General features: G+C 37.5%; 1 protein-coding gene across 1 annotated transcript in view; it reads left to right on the top strand.

The window, feature by feature from the left end:
* SMC3 (structural maintenance of chromosomes 3) overlaps positions 1-16,052 on the top strand; it is a 49,387-nt gene extending 33,335 nt beyond the window's left edge. The window contains exons 18-29 of the mRNA XM_023511679.1: positions 2,485-2,635; positions 5,618-5,770; positions 7,831-7,982; positions 9,000-9,158; positions 10,067-10,174; positions 10,691-10,799; positions 11,627-11,874; positions 12,241-12,453; positions 12,766-12,957; positions 13,115-13,292; positions 14,269-14,375; positions 15,636-16,052. Coding sequence (XP_023367447.1) covers positions 2,485-2,635; positions 5,618-5,770; positions 7,831-7,982; positions 9,000-9,158; positions 10,067-10,174; positions 10,691-10,799; positions 11,627-11,874; positions 12,241-12,453; positions 12,766-12,957; positions 13,115-13,292; positions 14,269-14,375; positions 15,636-15,707 — 1,842 coding nt within the window. The 3' untranslated portion in view covers positions 15,708-16,052. The remainder of the gene's footprint in view (positions 1-2,484; positions 2,636-5,617; positions 5,771-7,830; positions 7,983-8,999; positions 9,159-10,066; positions 10,175-10,690; positions 10,800-11,626; positions 11,875-12,240; positions 12,454-12,765; positions 12,958-13,114; positions 13,293-14,268; positions 14,376-15,635) is intronic.
* Positions 16,053-16,647: the final 595 nt, after the last annotated feature.

Genomic DNA, 16,647 nt, shown 5'->3' with positions numbered 1-16,647 from the left:
AGTAGCTGGGACTACAGGTGCCCGCCACAACGCCCGGCTATTTTTTGGTTGCATCCGTCATTTTTGTTTGACGGGCCCAGGCTGGATTTGAACCCGTCACCTTAGGTGTATGTGGCTGGTGCCTTAGCCACTTGAGCCACCGGCACTGAGCCTACTTTTTTTTTTTTGGAGACAGAGTCTCACTTTGTTGCCCTCAGTGGAGTGCTGTGATGTCATAGCTCACATCACCTCTAACTCTTGGTGATTCAAGAGTTGATCAAGTGATTCTCTCTTTTTTTTTTTTTTTTTTTTTGAGATGGAGCCTCAAGCTATCCCCCTGGGTAGAGTGCCATGGCCTTACACTCACTGCAATCTCCAACTCCTGGGCTCAAGCAAGTCTCCTGCCTCAGCCTCCCAAGTAGCTGGGACTACAGGCGCCCGCCACGACGCCTGGCCAATTTTCTGGTTGCAGCCATCATTGTTGTTTGGCGGGCCCGGGCTGGGGAGTTGAACTCGCCACCTTAGGCGTATGTGGCTGGCACTTTAGCCGCTTCAGCCACAGGCGCCGAGCCAAGTGATTCTCTTGTCTGACCCTCCCAAGTAGCTGGGTCTACAGGTGCCTGCCACAATGCTGGCTATTTTTAGAAGCCAGGTCTCGCTCTGGCTCAGGCTGGTCTTGAACCTGTGGATGTCCTTCTTGGTCTCTGGATGTACTTTTAAAATAGTTTATATGGGGCAGTGCCTGTGGCTCAAAGGAGTAGGGCGCCGGCCCCATATGCTAGAGGTGGCAGGTTCAAACCCAGCCACGGCCCCCCAAAAAATTTATAAATTAAATGAAAAATAGCTAGCAAAATGACAGATTCTGAAAGCGTAATGTTGCTTTTGTTACTATCTAGTATATTTTAAATGGACTACAAATATTTTTTAGATGCCATTATGGAAAAGTGTAATTGCTTTAAGGTACCACAAAATGTTGATAGTAATAGCAGCTGTTTTTACCATCCTCTAGGTTAAAGCTGAAACCCTATGAGGAGGATTAATAATTTAAATGGAAAATTAAGATTTTTAGGCTCGGCGCCTGTGGCTCAAGCGGCTAAGGTGCCAGCCACATTACACCTAAGGTGGCCGGTTCGAATCCAGCCCGGACCCGCCAAACAACAATAGTGGCTGCAATCAAAAAATAGCCGGGCATTGTGGCGGGCACCTGTGGTCCCAGCTACTTGGGAGGCTGAGGCAGGAGACTTGCTTGAGCCCAGGAGTTGGAGGTTGCTGTGAGCTGTGATGCCATGGCACTCTACTCAGGGTGACAGCTTGAGGCTCTGTCTCAAAAAAAAAAGAAAAACGAAAATTAAGATTTTTATAAGCTACAGAAGGCTTCAGTTTTTTTGCTTTCACATCCATAAATTGCCTTTGAAGTTTTGGGGAAAGAAAAGTTGAATCTCACAAACAATGTATGAATCAATCCAGACACAACAGAATGCATATAGTGTGGTTCAGTTAAGCTACATAACTAAACTTAGATGATCGAACTAGAAGGAAGTATAAGGAAGTGATGAGCACACAGTCAATAATAGCAGTCACCTCCAGCAGCTAGCCACTGTATGTAACCACTTTGCAGTTAGGAATGGAGCACACTTGTGACTTTTGGGGTGTCATTAGGCAGGGTTCATACTTGATGTTTAGTTCATGTTTCCTAAATGTAATAATTAGGTCTATAGCAGGAGTTATTAACCTTATTTGCACTGTTTATTCCTTTGGCTATTTGAAGCCTATGGAGCCTTTCTCAGAAATTTTAAATGCATAAGATAATTTACTTTGGATCACAAAGGAAACCAGTTATATTGGCATGGTTATCACAATATTTTAAAAGTGCTGTGTGGTGGTTATAAGGGTGTTCCCTCTGTAATTATTAAGCTTAATATGTTTATTGCATTTTTCTGTATAAAGGATGTATTTCATAGTTTAAAAAATTCTGAAACTCCTAACAGTTTAGGAATAAAGTAAAAAAATAAATTTTATTTGAAAAAATATTTTTTCAATTATCTAATTTAGATATATACATAATATATAAAACTAAAATATTTGGGGGAAATACTATTTACACTTATTTAGCTTTTCTATGTGAGAGACATGATCCTGAGTATTTAAGTAATGTTACACTTGCAGTTTTGTAAATAAAGTAATCATCTGGAGAAGTTAAGCAACTTGGCCAGAGCACATATGTGATGAGGGGTGGAACCAGGATTTTCAACTTGGACAGTCTGGCTTCAAAGTAGCTAAGCTCTTATCACTGTGCTGTAATATTGAAAACCTTAATGATACCATAAACAAAATTTCCAGGATATTTCAATAAAATGAGTCTTCTAACTTCTTCAGTATTAAAAAACAGTAGTTTTGAAATATATTGGCATTTGTGTTTATTTGTATTTCTTACAGATGTAATTAATAATTCTATTAATTTTTAATTTGTGATTTTTTGCTTGCTGACAAAATACTTATTTTTAGGATGCTATTCCTATGATCAGTAAACTGAGGTACAATCCCAGATTTGACAAAGCTTTCAAACATGTGTTTGGCAAGACACTTATTTGTCGTAGCATGGAAGTTTCAACCCAGCTGGCCCGTGCTTTCACTATGGACTGCATTACTTTGGAAGGTTTGTAATTATAATTCTTAGCTTTGAACAAATAAATGGTAATAAATCATTAACAAGTGATTAACTGTGCAGCGTCACTTATGCTGTGTGCATGTCTGATGAGTATATCTTATATAGTAATTCATAGTCAGTTTTAAGAGTATTTGAAAATTCATGTTCAATTATTTTATCATTTAAATTTTAGTTTGTTTAAGTGAGACTCCAAACAGTGTTCGCACTTTTTTTTTTTTTTTTTTAGACAGAGCCTCAAGCTGAGCCCCTGGGTAGAGTGCCGTGGCTTCACTGCTCACAGCAACCTCCAGCTCCTGGGCTCAAGCGAGTCTCCTGCCTCAGCCTCCCAAGTAGCTGGGACCACAGGTGCCCGCCACAATGCCTGCTGTTTTTTGGTTGCAGCCATTATTGTTGTTTGGTGGGCCTGGGCTGGATTCGAACCTGCCACCTTAGTTGTATGTGGCTGACACCTTAGCCGCTTGAGCCACAGGCACCGAGCCACAGTGTTCATACTTGATGTTTAGTTCATGCTTCCTAAATGTAATAGTTAGGTCTAGTGCAGGAGTTCTTAACCTTTTTTGCACCGTGCATTCCTTTGGCTACTTGAAGGCTGTGAAGCCTTTCTCAGAAATTTTACATGCATAAGGTAAACTTTGGATCACAAAGGAAACCAGTTATATTGGCATGGTTATCACAGTATTTTTTAAAATGTGTCTGGGTACGGTGGCTCACTCCTGTAATCCTAGCACTCTGGGAGGCCAAGGCCGGTGGATTGCTTTAGCTCATGAGTTTGAGACCAGACTGAGCAAAATGAGATTCCATCTCTACTAAAAATAGGAAAACTGGGGCAAGAGGATCGCTTGAGCCTGAGTTGGAGGTTCCTGTGAGCTGTGATGCTGTGGCACTCGACCCAGGGCGACAGCTTGAGACTGTCTCAAAAAAGACATAGTAATTCTTTAATGCATTTGAAAACAAGATTTAGTGATGGGCTTAATAAATTCTATACTTTTGAAGTATTAGTGCATATAAACAATATTTTTAGATCTGTGACAAGTATAATCTGATATTTATCTTGGTAACAACATCTTTAGTACTAATACTACTTTGGTTCTCCTATTCATTATAGAAGGAAATACTTAATTTCGTTTTCCTTTTTTTTGTTTTTTTTGAGACAGAGTCTCAAGCTGTCACCTTGGATAGAATGCCATGGTGTCATAGCTCATAGCAACCTCCAACTCTTGGGCTCAAGTGATCCTCTTGCATCAGTTTTTCTATTTTTAGTAGAAACAAAGTCTCGCTCTTTGCTCAGACTGGTTTCGAACTTGTAAGCTCAAGCAGTCTACTGGCCTCGGCCTCCCTGAGTGCTAGGATTACAAGCATGAGCCACCGTGCCTGGCCTCATTTTCAGGTTAATAAAGATGTAAAATTTTTTCCCCACTCAAGTCCTAGAACTGTTAAATATTATCTGTGAAACCCAGGTTAACAATGCCCATGATATAGATTCACCTCATTTTTTGTTTATTTCTTCTCTTTATATTTTATTTATTGAAGTCAGAAAGTCAAACACAAAGAATCCACATTCAAATTTTCTCAGTTGTCCCAGAATATTTTTCTATCTAGGATCCAGTTAGGGATGCCTGCAGTGTCTTCTCTTTAGATTCTTTACATACAGAATAGTTCCTCTTATCTCTCCCCCTACACTTCTCATGAAATGGATTTTCTCATAGAAAATTCTGTTCTCTGAATTTGTCTTGTTGCTTCTTCATCGTTAGATTCAGGTTAAGCATTCTTGGCACGAATGCTGCATGAATGATGTGTACTTATTTCTTTGTTACTATGTGTACTGTCATTAATAATGCTGTTTTGATCACTAGTACGTCTTTGTTGTAAAAGGTACCTTTTCCCCTTTGTAATTAATAAGTGATACATGATATTATTTCTGAATACTATGTCTTGCCAACAACTTTTTACCAGTTATTGTGGCATTTTTATTCACCTTTGCCTGAATCAGTTATTATACTGGGGGTTCCAAAACAGTGATTCTTCAATTCTATCATTTGCCTCTACATTTATTAGCAGTCATCATTCTTCTGTAAAGAAGAGCCCTGTCAGCTGGGCGCCTGTGGCTCAAGTGGCTAAGGTGCCAGCCACATACGTCTAAGGTGGTGGGTTCAAATCCAGACCAGTCCCACCAAAACAACAATGACGGCTGCAACCAAAAAATAGCTGAGCGTTGTGGTGGGTGCCTGTGGTCCCAGCTACTTGGGAGGCTGAGACAGGAGACTTGCTTGAGCCCAGGAGTTGGAGGTTGCTGTGAGCTGTGATGCTACAGCACTCTACCTAGGGGGACAGCTTGAGGCTCCTGTCTCAAAAAAAAAAAAGAGCCCTGTCCTTTCAGTTTTTAAAAAGTATCACTGGCGCCTGTGGCTCAAAGTAGGGCGCCAGCCTCATATGCCGGAGGTGGCAGGTTCAAACCCAGCCCCAGCCAAAAACTGCAAAAAAAAAAAAAAAAAAAGTATCACTATGGAAAAAAAGTATCACCGTATCATTATTTTTGATGTCCGATTTTCCCAAATATGGTCAGTAGGAATTCCAGGCCAGGTCCTATGTCTTATTGAGATATCCTCGTTAGTTAGTCTTCAGCACTTCCTTGCTTTCGGGCAGATATTCAGGTTCACTGGAATATATACATTTTTTAAGCTGCAAATTTTAGAAAAAAAGGTTTTTGTGGGTTTTTTTTTTTTTTTTTTTTGCATTTTGGCCAGGGCTAGGTTCAACCCGTCACCCTCAGTATATGGGACCCGGGCCCTACCCACTGAGCCACAGGTGCCGCCTGAAAAAAAGGTTTTTTCAAGTTGACTTAAATTTTTAACTTTTTAATTCTCACTATGCACTTAAAGCCTTCCGATTAGTTTTTTGACTGTAAGTCAGTTTATCATCGAATAAAGAAGTTACATGGAATTATTACCTTTCTTAACGTTTTGTTTATAGGTGACCAAGTCAGTCATCGGGGTGCCCTAACTGGAGGTTATTATGACACAAGGAAGTCTCGACTTGAATTGCAAAAAGATGTTAGAAAAGCAGAAGAAGAATTAGGTGAGCTTGAAGCAAAGCTTAATGAAAACCTGCGCAGAAATATTGAAAATATCTTTTTATTTTGTGCTTAGTTATGGATACTGTAGAGAAAACTACATTTTGATTGCAAGATGTAGTCTTCTGTGTTTTGGGTATTTTATGTTTTGTTTTTTCTTTTTTTCTTTTCATAAAGTGGGGAAAAATTCATGTCTTTTCACTTTGATTTGTATGTACGTACAGGAGTTTATGTTTGCCTGTTTAACTTTTGAAGACTTAGAGGAAAAGCTGAAAGCATTTTAATATTGATCCTTTACATAACTGTTAGTAGCTAATATCAGTGAGTTACTTTTGGGTGAGAACTGAAGAAATGTGAAAATTAAAGACAGTTGAACAAAGAAAAACTAAGAAGGCTTGGTCAGTGAATTGTAAAAGGAAAGCCTTGATAGTGTTGCAGTAAGCAAGAGGGTGGGAGGCAGCAGTAATGTCACATGTTGTGTAGAAGTAAAATATATATGGATTGAAAAATGTCCATTAGATTTTACTTTTTTTTTTTTTTCTGAGACAGAGTCTGGCTATGTTGCCTAGGCTATGATACAGTGGTGTCATCATATCTCATTACAACCTCAAACTCCTAGGCTCAAGCAATGCTCTTGCCTCAGCTTCCCAAGTAGCTGGGGCTATAGGCACATGCCACTGCACCCAGCTAATGTTTCTATTTTTTGTAGAGGTGGGGTCTCATTCTTGCCTAGGCTGATTTTGAACTCCTGACCTCAAGTGATTCTCTTGCATCAGCCTCCTAAAGTGCTAGGACTATAGATGGGAGCTACCATACCTGGCAGATTTTATTACCTTTTTTTTTTTTTGAGACAGAGTCTCACTCAGTCGCCCTGGGGTTGAGTGCTGTGGCATCATATCTCACAGCAACCTCAAACTCTTGAGCTTGAGCAATTCTCTTGTCTCAGCCTCCCGAGTAGTAGGGACTACAGGTGCCTACCACAATATCTGGCTATTTTTTTGGAGACAAGGTCTTGCTCTTAGGCTGGTCTCAAACTCCTGAGCTCAGGCATTCTACCCCACCTTGGCCTCCCAGAGAGCTGGGATTATAGGTGTGAGCTACTGCGTTCAGATTGTATTATCTTGAGGTTATTTGGTACAGATTTTGTGGTAGTAGAGGAAATGGCTATCAAAAGTCCACGTCTGAGTATCCATACTTGTTTTTTCACATAAAAATTATGCTACATGAAGAGCAGTTAGTTCAGCTGCCAACTGAAACAGTTGTACACATGCATTTTCTTAAAACAACCATAGGGCTTTAATATAAGGCAGAAATAGTTGGTATGTGTTTCACCTTTTGTTAGACAGTGTTAAGAATACAAGTACTTGAGCATCAAGAAAAAACAGAACTAATGTTTACAGCTTCAAGGATACTCTTAAGTTAAACTGGCAACTTTTTAAACTGTAAGTTTATAACTTCTGTGTCAATTGGTGCAAGCAAAAGCAACAGCATAGAGAAAAATCAAAGATCTTACCTATTTTACCTTGCCTAGTTCTGCATATCATAGTCAGAGAACTGCCTAAATTTGATAAAGGTGTTTGCACAAAGAAAGTATGGGGAAATACTAAGAAAAAGTAGAGTTTTGACAGCATATACCAGCTCTTTTCCTCTATTTGACAATCCAGCTAGATTGAATTATTCTTCCACATTGGGTAAGACCTATTTTTCATGCATATCTTCATAATGTGCCACAGTGCCTTACCTATAATAGATAACATAGTAAATATTTGTAGAATGAAAAGGTATTTTAAAAATATACAATATTGTTAGATTTTACTTAGCTTCCCTTAGGGTTTTCTAGGAATTTTTTTTTTTATAGCTACTAGTGAAATAGTATATATGTTATTTTGATAGTGAAATAATGGGGTGAAATGTTTTGCTTCTATTATGATTGAGCATGTTTAGGCAGGATAGTTCAGCATTGTTAGGATCCATAAATGTGAGCATATAACTGTTATTTAGGGATAAAGAAAAGAAAGGGATACATGGTGTTGTGTTGTTAAAGAACTGATGAGAATTAAGAATATACAATAATATTTACAACCTGGAGAGACTTTTCCTTAGCCTTGTATATGGATTAATAATGAAATTGATCAGTTGATGAACCAGATGCAACAGATAGAGACCCAACAAAGGAAATTTAAAGCATCCAGAGATAGCATACTCTCAGAAATGAAGATGCTAAAAGAGAAGAGGCAGCAGTCAGAGAAAACTTTTATGCCTAAGGTTCGTAAGTATGTGTTTTATTATAGATTAGTTGAGATGGATTGTTATGTTATATGGGTTATCTTTGACTTTTATGTGTTCCATTTTTGTTTAGACCCGTACTTTTGGATATCTGCATCTATCTGTACTCTGCTTACATCTATGTATACCCAGAGTCTCCTGTTCGCAGCATTCAAACTTTCCACCCTCATTGGATAAATAGGCATTTTAAGATAGAGCATAATAGTAATGTCTGACCATCAGTATTTAATTTGTTAGTACTATTTTTGTCTGGAAGCACTATGGTGTTAGTTGAATATTTGATTGTGTTTTGTCCCTATTAAAATGAGTAGAAAGCAAAGTTATAAATGATAGTATATTAATTGTCTTATGAACGTGAAACAGTTTTGACAAATCACATCAATAAGTACTATTAATAGTACTGAAACAACAAAGAGATAAAAAATAAAGAAGGGCCACAATTGTACTACCCTAATACAATCTGCAACTTTTTTTTTCTTTTGAGACAGAATCTTGCTCTGTCACTTGGGCTGGAGAGCAGTGGCATCGTCATACCTCACTGATTGCAACCTTAAGCTTCTAAGCTCAAGCAATCTTCCTGCCTTAGCCTCTCTAGTAACTTGGACTACAGCTGTGCACTACCACACTAGGCTACTTTTTCTAGTTTCAGAAGAGATTGAGGAGGATCTCTTACTCCTACCTCATCCTCCCAGAGTGCTAGGATTATAGGCATCAGCTATTGTATCTCTCCTCTGACAGCTTTTTGTTCTTAAGAATATGCCTTAAGAATTTTTTTGTATACAGGTATTTTAATTATGGGATATAATCTGTTCCACAACTCCCATAGTATTATATTTGTTGCTGCATGGTCTTAGTTACCAAATTTAATGGGTACATAATAATTGAGTTGATATGATTTATTTAGCTCACTAATATCAAACATAGGTTTCCAATTTTTTACTATTATAAGTAATACAGTGACTAATAACTTTATTAATGAATGAATCTGTCATATAGCAACGTAGCTTACAAAGTTTGGAGGCAAGTTTGCATGCTATGGAGTCTACCAGAGAGTCATTGAAAGCAGAACTGGGAACTGATTTGCTTTCTCAACTTAGTCTGGAAGATCAGAAGAGAGTAGATGCACTGAATGATGAAATTCGTCAGCTTCAGCAGGCAAGTACAACTTGCAGGAAAAAAAATTTCATTGGTAATTGGCTGTTATGAAAAGTGCCTCTTTTATCCAAATAAGGAATGTAAAAGAAAAGAATATTGAGGAAATATAAAAATGGGACTTTGACTTAATTCCCATAAGAGTAAATAAGATTTTAATGAATTTTTCTATACCATTTTTGGTGTTAGGATTATATAAGAAATCTTCATTTTCTCTTGTTTAGTTTCATTACTTGTTAGTTGTAAGTATTAGTAAGACTGAGCTTGTTTAACAGTGAGTTAAAGATGTAATAATGTTTTATAAATATTTTAATATTAGATTTTTTTAAATGCATAGATGTAAACAACCAGTACTGAGTTCAAAAAATGAAAAACAGGAAACCTATTTTTGTTTTGTTTTGTTTTTTCCTTTTGAGACAGAGCCTCAAGCTGTCACCCTGGGTAGAGTGCCGTGGCGTCACAGCTCACAGTAACCTCCAACTCCTGGGCTTAGGTGATTCTCTTGCCTCAGCCTCCCACGTAGCTGGGACTACAGGCACCTGCCACATTGCCCAGCTATTTTTTGGTTGTAGTTGTTATTGTTGCTTGGCAGACCCGGGCTGGATTCGAACCCACCAGCTCTGGTGTATGTGGCTGGTACCTTAGCCACTTGAGCTACCGGCACCGAGCCAGGAAACCTATTTTTGACAATATACCTTATAAAAAGAATCAGGCGCGAAAACTTAACATTATGAATAAGTAAAAGAGAGAAAATGAAGAAAATATAGGGCTTTTTGTAAGGGTATAAAATATAAAATTCCATTTTCACCTTATCTGAGGAATAGTAATGGGCAGGAAAGCAGATTAACAGCATTCCTCTGTGTGAAATTTGCATGTTTATGTAGACAACTAAGTTTTCTTCTTAATTCTAGGAAAACAGACAGTTGCTAAATGAAAGAATTAAATTAGAAGGTATTATTACTCGAGTGGAGACTTACCTCAATGAAAATCTGAGAAAACGCTTGGACCAAGTAGAACAGGTGTGTGTTTTGGTTTGGGTTTTTGTGAGGGTGGTTTGATGACCATAACCTATTAAAACTGGTTATATGAGAGTCTCTGAAATTATGAGTTTTGGAGACTGAAAGTCTAGTGTTCTGTCCATGAGCCTTGGGTTGGAGTTCTAATACTGTCACCCAGTGTACAACTTTCAGCGTGCCATTTAATATCTCTAAGCCTCAGTGTCCTCTTGTGTAAAATAAGCTTAATGGTACCTCTTTTGTTGATTGCTGGAATATTCTAGGTGCTCAGTAAATGTTAGTTAATATTTTCTCAGATGTAATCGGATGCTGAGAAATTTTCTGGTAATTATATCATTATTTTCTCCCCCTTAATGGGTACTTTTAAGTAGTTGCAGTTACATGAAGTATGTTTATTTTTGGGGTTTTTTTTAATGTTTATTCAAACGTAACAGCTATGGAAACTATTGGCAGCCATAACATTTTGAAACAAAATTTGTATTTTGTGGTTTTATGATCATAAGTCCTTTTGTGTTGCAGGAACTTAATGAATTGAGAGAGACAGAAGGGGGTACTGTTCTCACTGCCACAACATCAGAACTTGAAGCCATCAATAAAAGAGTAAAGGATACCATGGCACGTTCAGAAGGTGAGCTGCTTTATAGTAATTTTTTTTTTTTACATTTGGCTTGTTTTATGCAATTATTTACTACAGAGTGAAATATCCAAATAAACAAAAGCTTATACTAATGATGTTTTTGTATTTTCCATCATCATAAACAATTTATAGTGAATAGAGTTTAGTAGGTTCACCATAAATAGTAACTTTTGTTTTGTTGAAATGTTTGTGACAATTTTATAAGAGACCATAAATTATTTATTTCGTTAACAAAGTGTGAGATACCTGAATCAAGTTTATCTTTTTTTTTTTTTTTTTTTTTTTTGAGACAGAGCCTCAAGCTGTCCCCCTGGGCAGAGTGCCGTGGCATTACAGCTCACAGCAACCTCCAACTCCTGGGCTCAAGCGAGTCTCCTGCCTCTGCCTCCCAAGTAGCTGGGACCACAGGCGCCCGCCACAACGCCCGGCTATTTTTTGGTTGCAGCCGTCATTGTTGTTTGGCGGGTCCGGGCTGGGGATTCGAACCCGCCACCTTAGGTGTACGTGGCTGGCGCCTTAGCCGGTTGAGCTATAGGCGCCGAGCCAAGTTTATCTTATCACTTAGTTGCTGAGAAGAAAATAATTAGTTTTCTATAAACATTAAATTAATGAAATTTATATACTTGAGTAACTCATAAACTCCTAATTTTGTACTGATTTTAATAGTCCACGAATTTCCATAGTAAAATGTAAAGAAATACTGAGGAAAATCTAAAGCCTATTTATTTTGGTAGGTCTGACTGTTAAAATCTTTGGTTGTGTAACACTCTGGCTTAAAGTAGATATTGTAACCTAATTTTGTGTTTTCTTTATTTTAGATTTGGATAATTCCATTGATAAAACAGAAGCTGGCATTAAGGAGCTTCAGAAGAGTATGGAACGCTGGAAAAATATGGAAAAAGAACACATGGATGCTATAAATCACGATACTAAAGAACTGGAAAAGATGACAAATCGGCAAGGCATGCTATTGAAGAAGAAAGAAGAATGTATGAAGAAAATTCGAGAACTTGGATCACTTCCCCAGGAAGCATTTGAAAAGTACCAGACACTGAGCCTCAAACAGGTAAATCTTACTGATTTTAAATTTGAAGTCTTGGCTCGGCGACCATAGCACATTGGTTACGGTGCCAGCTACATAACACAAAGGCTGGCAGGTTTGAACCCAGCCCAGGACTGCCAATCAACAATGGCAACTACAACAACAAAAAAAATCTGGGCATTGTGGCGGTGTCTGTAGTCCCAGCTACTTAAGAGGCTGGGGCAAGAGAGTTGCTAAGCCTAAGAGTTTGAGGTTGCTGTGAGCTGTGATGCTACGGCACTCTACTGAGGGCGACATAGTAAGACTCTGTCTGCAAAAAAAAAAAATTGAAGTCTTGTTGCAAATTGGTGTGTATGTAAATTAATTTATACTTTCTTTTTGTCTTTATAGTTGTTTCGAAAACTTGAACAGTGCAACACAGAATTAAAGAAGTATAGCCATGTTAACAAAAAAGCTTTAGATCAGTTTGTAAATTTCTCCGAGCAGAAAGAAAAGTTAATAAAGCGACAAGAGGAGTTAGATAGGGGTTATAAATCAATCATGGAACTGATGAATGTACTTGAACTTCGAAAATATGAAGCTATTCAGTTAACTTTCAAACAGGTATGTTTCTGTTTCTAGTTATAACCCACATACAGGACAAAAACTTCAGCTCTTAAACTCAGTTTGTAAAGATTTGAAAGCTGTGTTCCCACATCGATAGGTAGATCTCATGTGATCAAATCTAGCATTTGGCTTGCTAAACATATAGTAACTTAAATGTTTTACACAGTTCTTAAGAATATCCAATCTGTTATTCTTGTTCTTTTGATTAAAAAATAATTGTCTAATTTTAAATATTTCTCTTTTGTTTTTAAGCAGTAATATCTATAATTCCATCTCAGCAAAATTATTTGACTGACACTTTTTTTTAAGGTCTCTAAGAACTTCAGTGAAGTATTTCAGAAGTTAGTACCTGGTGGCAAAGCTACTTTGGTGATGAAGAAAGGAGATGTGGAAGGGAGTCAGTCTCAGGATGAAGGAGAAGGAAGTGGTGAAAGTGAGAGAGGTTCTGGGTCCCAAAGCAGTGTCCCATCAGTTGACCAGTTCACTGGAGTTGGAATTAGGGTAAATATCTTTACATTCCATTTTCCTCAGAACATTACCATAGTAGAATTCATAGAATCTTCTCAAATCTAAATTGGCATATTACATGCAACTTAATTTTAAGAGGTGATGGTTATTCTACCCTTGTAGGTTGTTAACTCATAGTATATTTTCTTAGGTGTCATTTACAGGAAAACAAGGTGAAATGAGAGAAATGCAACAACTTTCAGGTGGACAGAAATCCTTGGTAGCACTGGCTCTGATTTTTGCCATTCAGAAATGTGACCCAGCTCCTTTTTACTTATTTGATGAGATTGACCAGGCTCTGGATGCGCAGCACAGAAAGGCTGTGTCCGGTACAGTTTTGGTTTTGTACTTGCCAATGAATACCTTTCCTCTTTTATAGTGGTTTCTTGCTGACTGTAGTTTTGTGGGGGACCAGACAGAGTATATATTTAATAAATAACTTCTCTTTTAGATGTTTTTAAAAGTTTAAAAATGTTAGATTACTTTACAGAGTTTAGTTATGTGAGAAGTAGATACAATTCTTTGAATCAATTGAAAAATTCAACTCCAATTAAATTTTCATATAAAACTTCATACAAAAGCCTCTCATATTAAAACTTGCTTTTTATTTGAGACAGAGTCTCACTTTGTCACCCCGGTGGAGTGTCATGGTGTCATATCTCACAGCAACCTCAGACTCCTGGGCGCAAATGATTCTCTTGCCTTAGCCTCCTGAGTAGCTGGGATTACAGGCACCCACCTGTTTTTGTGCAGCTGTTTTTTTTTTTTTTTTTTTTTTTAAGAGGCCAGGGTCTTGATCTAGCTTAGGCTGGTCTTGAACTTGTGAGCTCAGGCTGTCTGCCCACCTTTGCTTCTTAGAGTGCTGGGATTACAGGCATGAGCCACTGCGCCCAGCCTAAAACTTGCTTTTCTTGATGTTAGGCTAGGCCTTGTCATAAACAATGCTGATCCTGTATTTGAAGAATCTAATTTTGATCTTGAGTAAGTTAAAAAAACAAGTAGCCAAAGGAAGATTGTCTTTGTTTTTTGTGTGAGAAAACTTACTTTGCTCTGACATTTCTAATGCTATTTAGTTGCTACCTCTTTATATTAAATAAAAACTGTATATTTTATAGCTCTGAGATACTGAGATTAAAAATTTATACCTAATTTAAGAAGTGAAGTTGGTAATTTTTGCATATGAATGTATGGAAAATAAAAATCACAGGTTTTTTCTGATAGTTTTGAATTCTAAGAGCAAAAATAGTTGCTTTTCTAATTTTCAGATCTGCTAAGAAGAGGAACTTACACTATTTCTTTTTACAGATATGATTATGGAACTTGCTGTACATGCTCAATTTATTACAACTACTTTTAGGCCTGAACTGCTTGAGTCAGCTGACAAATTTTATGGTGTCAAGTTCAGAAACAAGGTAATTTTATTTTACATGCAGTTTGTTAGTATTTAATTCATTATATTTATTGAATTCTGGTTTCATGTTAATTAAATAGTAAAAGGAAACTTAGCTCTTGCTTATCTGCTGCTGATGTCTTTGTAAAGAAAAAACTTTTACTTCATATACCTAAGAGGCTTAGCAAGTTTTTGTGGCATTCATCTTATTGATTTTATTTTCATTGGCATTAAGAGATTACTTCAATGCATGATCTTTATTTTATTTTATTTTGAGACAGAGTCTCAAACTGTTGCCCTGGGTAGAGTGCTGTGGTGTCACAGCTCAGAGCAGTCTCAAACTCTTGGGCTTAAGCAGTTCTCTTGCCTCAGCCTCCTAAGTAGCTGGGACTACAGGCGCCCGCCACAACTCCCAGCTATTTTTTTGTTGCAGTTGTCACTGTTGTTTTAGCTGGCCCAGGCCTGGTTTGAACCTGCCAGCCTCAGTGTATGTGGCCAGCACCCTACCCACTGAGCTATGGGCACCCCCAATGCCTGATCTTTAATATTTATATACATTTATATTTGTCTGGACTTCATAGATTTTTCTTGTGTTTTCTAGCCTTAAGATTCTTTGATGAAGGCTCAGCGCCTGTGGCTCAAGTGGCTAAGGCTCCAGCCACGTAGACCTAAGGTGACGGGTTCGAATCCAACCCTAGGCCCGCCAAACAACAATGATGGCTGCAACCAAAAAATAGCCAGGCGTTGTGGCCAGCGCCTGTGGTCCCAGCTACTTGGGAAGCTGAGGCAGGAGACTCGCTTGAACCCAGAAGTTGGAGGTTGCTGTGAGCTATGATGCCACAGCACTCTACCCAGGGGGACAGCTTGAGGCTCTGTCTCAAAAAAAAAAAAAAAAAAAACTTCTTTGATGAAATAGCAAAGTATTAGAAACTGAACAAAAAGGTAGTTTAAATGTTTAGGCATAAGTATATCTGTCTTTAGAGCATTAAAATACAGAATATTTTGAAACCCACATATTGAACAAAACACATTGTAAATAAAGGTATCTGGCGGCACCTGTGGCTTAGAGGAGTAGGGTATACCAGAGGTGGTGGGTTCAAACCTGGCTCCTGCCAAAAAAAAAATAAAAATAAAAATAAAAGTATCAGTTAGTGCTTCAGAATCACTTGGCTTGGTATATAAAATATATTGGTGATAGGCTGTATGTTTGTAATATTATCCTATACAGTGCAAACGCTATTTGTTTAGGATTTAACAGATTTTAACATTTATTGTTCTTCAGGTTAGTCACATCGATGTGATCACAGCAGAGATGGCCAAAGACTTTGTAGAAGATGATACTACACATGGTTAATAGGAATACTGCCCTAGTTTGGAAGATGTGTATAGTAATACGATTCTCATACCCAGAAACTGTAAATTTAAACCTAAATGTTTGGTCATTATTCATAGTTTTCAGACTTCTAGCATACACTAGTCCTTTTATATTTCTGTCTTTGTATTTTATAAGATACTCTGTAATGTTACATTTCTACTTATAGTTTGAGAATTTTATGTCCTGCGCAACTTTTTGTAAAGTGTCCTGCTCCTCCTGTTTTAAATCTTTTGAAATATGCTAAATATCCTTTCCTAATTATTTTATCAATTATACTGCCTCTTTTTTTATAGCTTCAATTAAATAATTCATTTTGTGACTAATTTAGATATTATGGCTTTTTTTTCTTTATTGTTTTCTCTTCCAGTGAGAACACCAATCAGATTGGACGTAAGCCCTCATTTTGACTTAATTACCTCTTTAAAGACCCTGTCTTTAATACAGTTACATCAGAGGTTTTGAGAGTTAGGGCTTTGACATGTGAATTTGGGGAAGGGGACACAGTGAAATCAGCCCCTATCGTGGTACATTTGTTCCAACATTGGTATATTACTGTCAACTAAACTCTAGATTTCACTAGTTTTTCCACTAATGCCTTTGTTCTTTTCTAGAATCCCACAGAGGATACACATTACATTTAGTTGTCATGTCTATTTTGGTCTTTGAAAGTTCTCAGTCTGTTTTTCATGCCTTAATAATTTTGAGGAATACTTCTCAGATATTTTATAGAATGTCCTTCAATTTTGGTTTGCCTGGTATTTTTCTCAGGTTAGGCTGGGATGAAATAATAACCACAGAAATGATGTATCCTCATTACATCATAAAACAGTACATACTATTATGATTTATCACGGATCATTGGCCCAACATTGTATTTGCCAGGTTTCTTTCTTCATTGTAGAATTATTTTTTCCCCTTT

Source organism: Otolemur garnettii, unplaced genomic scaffold (genome assembly GCF_000181295.1).
Source record: "Otolemur garnettii isolate 467f Iridium unplaced genomic scaffold, OtoGar3 scaffold00021, whole genome shotgun sequence".
Lineage (NCBI taxonomy): Eukaryota > Metazoa > Chordata > Mammalia > Primates > Galagidae > Otolemur > Otolemur garnettii.
The sequence above is the reverse complement of the archived record's forward strand: the minus strand, read 5'-3'. Positions and strand labels throughout refer to the sequence as shown.